Source organism: Nematolebias whitei, chromosome 16, assembly GCF_014905685.2.
Source record: "Nematolebias whitei isolate Nwh7 chromosome 16, NemWhi1, whole genome shotgun sequence".
Lineage (NCBI taxonomy): Eukaryota > Metazoa > Chordata > Actinopteri > Cyprinodontiformes > Rivulidae > Nematolebias > Nematolebias whitei.
The window spans coordinates 17890990-17901731 of NC_056513.1; the positions used below are offsets into that span (position 1 = coordinate 17890990).

A 10742-nucleotide genomic window follows, 5' to 3' on the forward strand; every position below is an offset into this window, starting at 1 on the left:
TTCCATGAGGAGGAGCAGCTCCGAGTCTCTCCCCAATAACTGGAGAGTGCAGTTACCCTGTGGAGAAAACTCATTTTGACCCCTGTACCCACAGTCTCATCCTTTCAGTTGCTAACCAGAGTTTGTGACCATAGGTAAGAGTAATAACAGACCAATGAGTAAACAGAGAGCTTTGCCTTGCAGCTCAGCTCCCTCTTCACGACAATGGACCAGAACAGAGTACACAATACAGCAGCTGCGCTGATCCATCTGTTGGTCTAAAAGCCCGTTCATGAATGGTTGTTTGTCTCATTTGTGTCTATTTTCCATGTCTAGGGTTGACTTATTTACGGTGTACCCCTGCTGGAGATAGACACCAGGTCCCCCGTGATGTGGGACAAAGCAAGTAAAGGAAATGGATGGACATGTTGTTTATTTCTAACAGTCTTCTTCTGCTGTGATTATGATTTCTGGTGGTGCCTGTGGTGGTGATTGGCGGCTTTGTGTTTGTGATGCCATGACCCAAGCCCGCATCGTTGTCTCTGTCTGAGTAGACTTTAGGTTGTGCTTTCTTAGTAGGATCAGAGGAGGGTTCTTCAATAATGTGTAAAGCAAAACCCAACGCCTCCTGGCTCGGGTATTCATAATGGATGCTGGAAAATTAAATATGAAGAGGAAACAAGAGGAGGAGAAAGTTTATATATCAGACAGATGAACACTTGTAAATGACTGTTTCTGGTGCAAACACATTGTTCTAACCTGACGGAGCGTTGTCAAAAGAGGAATATGTTGTTGTTTCATTACGTCTCTCCAGCACATTGGAAACCAGCAGCTGGCAGAAACACACCATCACAGGGTTGTTGTGGTAATGGTCGGCAAAAATCATCCCTATCCATGTACTGTAGCCTGGGACATAAAGTTAAAACCACATGCAAATTATTAGAAACAACAACAACATTGCATTAAATATTTTAAAATACATTTAAGAAAGATGGAAAACTAAAGAAGTAAAATCAAAAAAGTTCAAGTTTACAAAGATTGCTATATCTCTTGTCATATTTCTCTTGAAGAAGCTGAGTCATAAAAAAGCCAAGATGAAGCAGAACATGTAGCAAAAATTTTAAAAGAAAAAAATGCTAAATATAAGTTATAAGTTGCAAAATACTAATTAAAGGAGCAAAAATCAAGACATAGCTAGCAATAAACAAAAAATAAATATAAAAAACTTGCTAAAAACTTAAAAAAAAAAGGCTAGGAAAATGCAAATGCTAGCTAAATCATAAATCTCGCAAAAAATAAAATAAAATAACATACAAATCTAGATACTTGTTAAAGGTCAAAAGGCTATAGCTAAAAGCTAAAAGTTCCAAACTGCTTGATACATGCTAAAATGATCAAAAGGATACCTAATTACTAAAAGCAGCAAAATGCTTATAAAAGCTAAAACTAGCAGAACAGTGGCCAAAAGCAAAAGAATGATAGATAAAAGCTAAAAGTAGCTAAAGGATAGCTTGTAAGTAAAAAGTAAAAGTAGCAGAATAGTAGCTAAAAACTAAATAGAACATAGACAAAAAATAGAGTAAGTGCACTGAAGCAGATTTTTAAAACAATTATTTTAAAGAATTTGAGATCTTAATATTAATTGTTGTTTTTGTTAGAAAATTATCATATCGCTATATTATAAAATCATTTGAGAATTCAAAATAGTTAAATGAAAGAAAACTTAGGCGGGTAAAAAAAAAAGATTCAGCATTTACTCAAAAAATAAATGAACCAATGTTTTAATAACCAACAAACTAATACAAAGTCACTGTGACATCATTTTCTGTAAAATGCTGCCATCTTGTGGACAATATATGAAACAACAGGTGACCGTGGCTTTACTCAAACCTCAATACAAAAACATTACAAAATACATTTTGCTTTAACTTCTGTAACAGAAAATAATAAACTTGGTCATCACTTGACTCCAGTGTAGTTCAGCGCATGTTTTGACGATGTGTCTGGTATAACACGAAGCTCACCAGCATCCAGGGTTTCATATCCCCTCTGCATTATGGTTCTGTCTATGCGGGACACCAACCATGTTCCAACCACTAGGCTGAACAGCAGCCTGAGCACGCAGGTACTGATGCCCATCACCACGTTGTAGAAAAAGAAAAAGTAAGTGAAGCAATGGAACGCCTTTCTGGAAAACAAAAAAAAGAAGTCACCTTTAATTTACTTGTTCTGCCAGTCTTTGGTAAATAACATTAAATATATTTCTCACTGAAAGCTGTTTTATTTCATCTTTATGATTCAGGGTTGCATAAATGATAGATTCTATACTGATCAAAATGACACTAATGGTAATAGATGCAATAGAACAGTGTTAGATAAGTATTGCACAATATAATCTGTAAATTAACCGCTTCTTCTTTCAGCCAGTCTCACGAGGAAGTCTTGTTTTATCATATCATTACAGTGTGAACTGATTCGGTGTTCATCAGTGTTTGAAACCACTTCCTATCTCAATGGTTAGCACTTCCTGTCAAACAAAGGACTGCGATTTTGCAGACTTCGTGGTCCTGAGATATACCGACCTATTGTTGAGAGCCAGAGGTTTCTGCTTATCTGTGGGGGACATTTTGTCCTGAAGGAAGAAGACCTGAACCAGAACCACCTGAAGAATCACCAAGCCGATCACCAGACCAATGGTCAGCCTGAGAGACGAGTATAATTAGAAACACCTTCCAACAATCTGTGTATCCATTTTTATTCCATCAAAGACCCTCTGTCACAGGAGAGGCCGTCGTACAGAATGAGGCCCAGGTTTTTCAGCATGCTCAGCGTCTCTCCGTGTAGTACGGGAAGAATGAACGTGTAGACCAACACCAGCGCTAACATGAAGTGGACGAAATGGACAATGAAGTAGCCTGAATGAAAAGAGGGGAGACAAAATAACTTTCACCACATTTAAAATGGAAGAATAAATTCAGGTTTTATTAATTTAATAGATTCTAAACAATCAAAATATAATAGGTATAGAACTTTTAAGCATTTTGTCACAAAAGTAGAACCACAAGAATATACACATATACATTTTAGGTTTGCTTTTAAAGTCTTTAGATAAGCTCTTTAACCTACATTTAGCTCCTGCTTCACTTGTTCATGTGTTACAGGTAAAAAAAATAATAATAAAAAAATAAAAAACGTACCCCACAGAGTAAATGCTATTTGCCATCCAGAGTATCTTGCAATAGAAGCCTGGAAAGATTCATAAGAAAACTTATTTAGCAACAATTTACAAAGAATGAAGTGTGCTATAATATATTATAATAAAAACAAATAAGGGCACTCGTAACGCTTTTCACATGAAGATCTCTAATAAACTTTAAGTCAAAAACTCAAACACAAAATCAGTGCTTTGGAGTTTTGTTTATGTGTTTTTGTGGATAATTATTGCCAATCTGCGTTTTTCTTAGAAAATTCATCTGAAATAATTTCATTTCTGCTCATAGCTGCGTCTAAATAGGGTCATCCGAAGGAGTTATTACTGAATTATGGCCCCTCTTAAAAGTTTTGACGCACATAATTTCCGGACTATTGAGCGCACCCGAATATAAACCGCGTTCACTAAATTAGAAAAATTATAATAATTTTGTACATATATTTGTACATTCCTTAGATAGATCATTTACTATTTGGCTTTTCTATGTATGTGAATGTTCCTGTAAAGTGCCCTGAGACAACTTTGTTGTGATTTGGTGCTATATAAATACACTGAATTGAATTGCATTGAATTGAATATATAGGCCGCACTTGTCGTGAGTATCTACATGAGACATTTATACAGAAGGATTTTTTAACCTTAATTTATACAGGTAGTCTCATTAAGTCACGAGGACCCACCCCTGAAGAGAGATGTGTACTGGGCAGCTATGTGAGCACGCTGGTGTGACGAGACTAAATGTTTTGGCGACATGAAGCTTGTTAGCCTGTCCCCCAAAAAACATTAATTATCTGCAGCATTGTATAAGCCGCGGTGTTCAAAGCGTGTGGGAAAAAGTAGTGGCTTATAGTCCGGAAATTATGTTTGTTTTTTTTACAAAAATTTCTGTTCAAATTTTTTTTTCTTTATTTGAATGGTTGTCTGCCTTCTTGTCTGACATGATTTTGAAATGATCTGATTTTTGCCTGCACTTACAGTTCCAGTGTGTTTATGTGTGTATTGTACTCACAACACTGACAGCAGATGGAGGATTGTGAAACTTCTCAGGCAAAAAACCTTTCTGTCCTTTCCAGAGTCTCTTCAGATGTTTCCTAAGACAAAAGTTTATGATTTAAATCAGCGGTTCCCAACCATGGCCCCTGAGGAACGCCATCCTGCATGTTTTAGTTGTTTCCCTGCTCCAACACATCTGATTCAGTGATTTAATTACCTCCTCAAGTTCTAAAAAAAGCCTGTTAAACACCCATTCGATCAAATCAGGTGTGTCAAAGCAGGGGAACAACAAAAACATGCAGGAGTGGTGTTCCTCAAGGACCAGGGTTGGGAACCACTGATTTAAATCACCACAGTTCAAAGAAGCAACTTTTTTTTTTCCATTTTACACATGACATCAAATAATAAATAAATAAATAAACCATGATCTAATTTTCCATCTCATCAAGTGGTATTTGTAGTTTTCTTACCTGTAACAAGATAAAATGTGGAAGATGTAAGCAACAGAGTTGAGACTGGCAAAGATGGTGGTGGCAAGCCACGATTCTGAAACGAATCAACACTGATCCTCAGATTTTGATCCTAAAATATGTTGATGTGATTTGGATTATTATTATTATTTTTTTTGTTAGCATAAACAATAAAATGCTCTGAGATGACCCATGGTCATAGATGCTCCCTCCACACAGTCTGGTGGAAAGACTCACTCCTGGCCACGTAGATGAACTCTTCAATCCAGATTATTGCGCCTTCCAGAGTCTGGTTGCGAAAGGTAACCTCATATTTCAGAGCATCCTTCCAGTTTTCTGCTCGGTCAAACATAGCATCACTGAGGCTGTAGTCTGCAAGAGTTATCTGGAAAAATGTTAGAAAGACACATGAACACAGCAGCCACTTTAGAAAGGGTTTGTTTAGCAAAGGAGGACGGTTTTGCTTGGATAAAATGGGTTTTCTCACTATATACAGGCCTATGAGGGATACGATGGTGGTGCCGATGATCCTGTTAGGAAATTTAAAAAAGGGGTCCCATTCATACACTCGTCTCTGGAACCAGCTGAGGAGTTTGCTGCAACACAGGAAGTGAAACAATCAATCAATCCTTGTGTGAATGCAAATCAGAATATCCCCAATTGTGTTTTACATTCTTAACACAACTTAAAAACTCAGATGTTGAATATTTAACAAGGTCTCCAAGTATTACAAACTTCTAGCAACGCATTAAAATGCCTATGATGTCAAATTAATGAAAACAAACAACTCTCACCGGCAGCACCTGAACGCATCAGGTCAGATTTTAAGTAATTTTAAACAAACCTTCATTTGTAGTTACACAACATTAATGCTGATAAAATGTGAGGATATCTCCCTCTGGTGTTTTTTCTGACAATATTATAAATCTGTCACTTATTAAAATTCAAAATGTTTAAAAATGCACATTATAACTACCTGTGCTCAGGTGTTCTCAGCAGTCGTTTCACATGTTGTGCCTGATGTTGCTCAGCTAGCTCTCCAGGATCCTGCTAATGGATTTAGTAATTAATAAAATGGCAATCTTATTAAAAAAATCCCAAAAAGTACAAAACAAAGCAAAAAAACAAAAACATAATTCAACCTTTATTTATAGAGGTTAGTCCCATTGAGCCTCAGGGACTCATTTACAAGAGAGACCTGATTTTAGATTATAAGGCGGTGTAGAAAACTAAAAACAGGAACATGTTTGCGTTGGTTTTTGCCACAAACTTATCAGATGTTTGAAGCCACTTAGAGATGTCAAGGTCAAGAGCTTCAGATCTTTATGCAAGATGTTCAAGGAAACAGGAGCGGAGTAGGAGAAGACCATTTTACCTAGTTCAGTCCGCACTGAGGGAACACTGCAGGTAATAATGTCCTGAGAGTGCACGCTGTAGCTGCACTCACGCAGAGACATGTAGGAGGAGATGTATGAAGGCAACAGACCAAGAAGTGATTTAAAGATGAAAATGTACCAGTGAGAGAGTCTGCATGAAGTTAATGACCAGTTAACCAGTGAATACAGGGTGCAGTGGTGGGTATGATAGTTACAGCCAGTTATGAATCTTAGTGCACCATGATAGGCAGCGTCCAACATCTGCAGGGTGCTTGTAGGAGCATTCGTGTAAATAATGTCACCATAATCAATGGAGGAAAGGAAAGTCACAGTTACAAGGTGTTTCCTACCATCCAGAGTTGAACAAGATCTATTTCTGAAAAAGAAACCCAGTTTAACTTTCAGTTTCCTTACTATGTTTTCCACGTTGAGCTTAAAAGAGAGATGTGACTCGACCAAGATATCCAAATATTTGTAGGAATCGACAAACTCAAAAGGGGCATCATTCGAGGATAAAATCGAACGAAGATCTGCTGGGACCTGTTTGAAAACAACATCCCTTTGGTTTTGTCGGCGTTTAGGACAAGTTTGAGACGGAACAAATTTGACTGGATGAAGTCAAAAGCGGATTGCAAATGCTGAAAAATCTTAGCAACTGTTTTAGCTTGACAATAAACAACAGTGTCATCAGCATAGAAATGTAAGGATGCATTGGGATGGTCTGACTTACGTTACCTATTCATATGTGTTAAACTCAAGGCCCGGGGGCCAAATGTGGCCCTCGTTGACATCTTGTCTGGCACCCAATATGTTATTTTAAATGTAAAATACTTTTATCACTTTAATTTTTTTAATTACTCTTTGATTATGATGTCAAAAGTGCAACAGAGAACGTGACATGAGACCAATCAAACTCCTGCTGAGGAACCTACAACCAAGAAAAGATGTTGGATATCTTAATTTGAGTTAATGCAGATTCTGAAACTGGCCCTTAGTTTGAAAAAGTTTTTAATTTTGGTCCCCTTTTGTAAGTGAGTTTGACACCCTTTACCTATGTAGATTGTGAAGAGAGTGGGTCTTAAGACTGAGCCTTGTGGTACACCATTGTTAACCGTTAAATAACTGGAAGAAGTACCATTATGTTGAACACATTGCCTCCGATCTGAGAGATAGTGAACCAACCAACATACAATTCTATAATAGTACATTACAATATATTTGATGTGAAATCTTATCCATAGCTTATGTATGGATTTTTCCTCCATAGCAACAAATATTTTGCAAGAATAATAAAAGCATTTCTTGAAAGAGTTCGCTATTCGCAATTTGCAGCATTGCTCACCAAAATTTAAATAAAAATCTTTGTCAATATGTTATCACTCTACGTATGTGATAAAGGGGACTCTCAGCTACTATCACACCAAATGTTACTTCAATATTTTTAAAATGACCAAAGTTATACCAATTTTTGTGTTTGCTAAGTATGATTAACCTAGCTGTGGCGACCATCTTGAATCAGGTTGACAAAAGTTAATTAGGTGCAGATGCATATTCAATAATTGCGTTTTAAAATTTCCATTCAAATATACCCAGTAGTTCATAAGATATTTTGCTAACAGACAAGCACACACACACACACACACACACACAGACAATTACACCATCAAGCAATACCTACATACTGACCTCTGGTTCCAGATGCAGATGTATGCTAACATCTTTAACCAGCATGTAAATGAATCGTCCCAGGAGGAAGACGAGTGAGAGGACACAGGGCCACTGGGCAATTATCTTCTGGTATTTACCCAAAATCTTTAAAATCAATAAAGGAATTTGATTGAACAAAGTCATATTTATGATATGATTAAATGTCAACAGGATGCTTTAAAGTGTAATGTTTTGCAGCATCTTGAGGTTTGGCTCGAAACGTGAATGCTGGATGTTCAGTAGAAATCTGATTCAATCCTACCTGACCCCCTGGACAGGTCACCATGTCCCAGACTGTGACAACGATCCTAAAACAGGAAGTCTCAATTATTTCTACCCTTTCTTCTGATTTCAACAACATTTTACGCTGTTCTAAAAAGACGTGAACATGAATTAAACTCGGTTTCTGAGAAAATGCATCGTAGCCTAAATGCTGAGTGACTTTGCTAAAAAAAAATTGCTGAAGCAGCTAAAACTGAGTTGTTAAAGCTAAAAGAAACAGAACATTATATAAAAGCTAAAAAGAGGAAAGCATTAACCAAAAGCTAAAATGTGCCAAATGCTAGCTAAAAGCTAAAATGTAGCTGAATGCTATCTCAAAGCCAAAAGCTGCACAACACTAGCTCTAAATCTAATAGTAGCAAAAGGCCAACACGTAGCTAAATGTAGTAAAATATTAGCCAAAAGTAGTAAGTAGCTAAAATCTAAAAAAGTAGTAAAATGTTAGCTAAAAGCAGCAAAATATTATCTAAAGATTATAAGAAACAAAACACGTTAAAAATTAAGAAACATTACACAGATAAAGTGTAGCTAAAAGCTTAAAGTTGTTAGAAGCTAACTAAAAAATAAAGGATAGGCAGAAGCTCAAAGTAGAAAATGGCGGACTAAAAGCTAAAAGTTACAAGCTAAATGTGTTAAACTGCTAGCTATTAGAATGGTAGCTAAAAACTAAAAGTAGCATAAGACAACAAAAGTTGTACATATGCTGAAGCATATTGCAATGAATAAAGTTTTTGAAGAAATAATAATAATAAAAACATCTCAGTGCATTTCTATTGGGAAATATTTGTAAATAAAGTTAAACATTTTTAAATGTGTAAAAGTTATAAAATAATAATATAACAAAAGTCATAGCTCCCATGTTTTAAAGACCAAGGTTCTGATATATATGGCTAAAATAGTACAAAGTGTGTAAAAGGAGTAGATTGGGAAAAACCTGTGGGAATTCTTTTTTTTTTTAACAATAGTGTGAACGCTGAATCAGCGTTCACTGAATTAATGCTTACCAGGACACAGAGTAGAGTGTTCCCAGCACTGCCCCGGTCATTCTGAATGGTGTCGACAGGCAGGCAAAAAAGGGGAAATACACCAGGCCCACTTCTAAAGCTCCAATCAGATACACTATGGCTGAAGTCAGAGAACATCATATCAGGCAGAAAAATTATGTGAGTCATGACAATGAAAACGATATCAGAGAAAAAACGTTTACCTCTTGCCCAGGGCACGATACTGAAAGGGATGTAACGTTCAGAGAAGAGCAGCATAACGCTGCTGGACACGGCACCGAATGCAAATCCATAAGACCAGCGGTTACTGAGGCTGCTGATCGTATCCAAAGGCCTGGGGCACAAAAACAACAAAATATCAAGAATACAGACAAAAATTTGTCTCAAGGATCTTTGAGTAATCTTTAAAGAACTACTGTATTTTTCAGACTATAAGGCACACTTAAAATCCTTTAATTTTCTCAAAATCGACAGTGAGCCTTATAATCCGGTGCGCCTTATGTATTAATTCTGGTTGTGCTTACTGACCTCGACTCGATTTTATGTGATACAACTGAGCAATGTTGAAAGTTATTGTGAATGAGTTGAATAAAATTTGACTTTCGCTTAATGCACCTTATAATTATAATGCGCCTTAAAGTCCAAAAAATACGGTAGTTTAATGCTATACATATTTTGTCATTCACACAGCAGGCTTCGATTCACATTTTTTTTATGTTTCCTTCATTGTAACTTACACCACGATACCAAAACGTCCTTCTAGGAAAGGCAGCCTGTGGTCAATGGCAAGTCTGTGAGCTCGTCTTTGGAGGAATGAGAGCACGCCTGTAATCAGCACCTGACAGATAAAGTATTAACTCTGAGTGAAAGTGGCAACTGATGATGTTTCAGAAATAGATTTGTGTAAAAAAGTTTAAAGTTGTGATAATTATTTCACATTTTCCTGCTTATCTGATTAACTTAGCAGTTAAAACCCAAACAAATAATCATACAATTCACAATAAGTGTTTATCTTCTATGCTGGTTTTAATTAATCCATTTTGGTATTCTGTTTGAAGGATGCTTCACGAAGCAGTATTTGCTAAGGCCTTTCTGCGTGTTCTCTTTGCACATGTAGGTTTTCTCCAAATGGCATGTGTGTTAGATTACTTGTTGACTCAAAATTGGTGGGGGTACCCATCCTCTCACCTAATGACCCCTGGAAAGAAGTGAGTAAAGAAAATGGACGACTGGATATTTCATAGGATTCGTTTTAGCATTGGTAAAAGACAACACAGTAAAAGTTGTTGAAATTTTGCAATCACTATGTCTGTTTCCTTGTAATTGTCAGTCTCATTCTATGTTTAACTATACTTAATTTATATTCATTCATTCAACCTTTATTTATACAGGTTAGTTCCCAGTGAGCTTTGAGGACTCATTTACAAGAGAGACCTGTTTCAGACAGACAAAGGTAGATAAGGAAAAGAGAAACACAAGGGGAGGGGAGGTAAAAAAAAAAAATCGTATCTTGCACTATGTCCTGGCTGGGGCACAGTGTGAAAGTTGCAAAAAAAGACCTTGCACATAAACAGCAACAAACTAATGACATCATAATACATTGATGTATGAGGAGGCTGACAAAGGTGGTGAGTTGTCCGTGGACACGACCAGAAAGTTCCATAGTCCTGATAAGAGATGGTATTGTGTCTATCAGCTGGGTCAGCTCTGATACAGGCCC

At 36.8% G+C, this 10742-nt stretch overlaps 1 protein-coding gene across 1 annotated transcript in view; it reads right to left on the minus strand.

Moving 5' to 3' along the window:
* Positions 1–330: 330 nt before the first annotated feature.
* stra6l (STRA6-like) overlaps positions 331–10742 on the minus strand; it is an 11229-nt gene continuing 817 nt past the window's right edge. The window contains exons 2-17 of the mRNA XM_037690547.1: positions 9760–9860; positions 9226–9356; positions 9023–9143; positions 7999–8044; positions 7716–7841; positions 5630–5700; positions 5141–5249; positions 4891–5038; positions 4654–4729; positions 4200–4281; positions 3177–3225; positions 2777–2894; positions 2562–2681; positions 2004–2167; positions 739–885; positions 331–632 (exon numbers count right to left, since the gene is read on the minus strand). Coding sequence (XP_037546475.1) covers positions 418–632; positions 739–885; positions 2004–2167; positions 2562–2681; positions 2777–2894; positions 3177–3225; positions 4200–4281; positions 4654–4729; positions 4891–5038; positions 5141–5249; positions 5630–5700; positions 7716–7841; positions 7999–8044; positions 9023–9143; positions 9226–9356; positions 9760–9860 — 1824 coding nt within the window. The 3' untranslated portion in view covers positions 331–417. The remainder of the gene's footprint in view (positions 633–738; positions 886–2003; positions 2168–2561; positions 2682–2776; positions 2895–3176; positions 3226–4199; positions 4282–4653; positions 4730–4890; positions 5039–5140; positions 5250–5629; positions 5701–7715; positions 7842–7998; positions 8045–9022; positions 9144–9225; positions 9357–9759; positions 9861–10742) is intronic.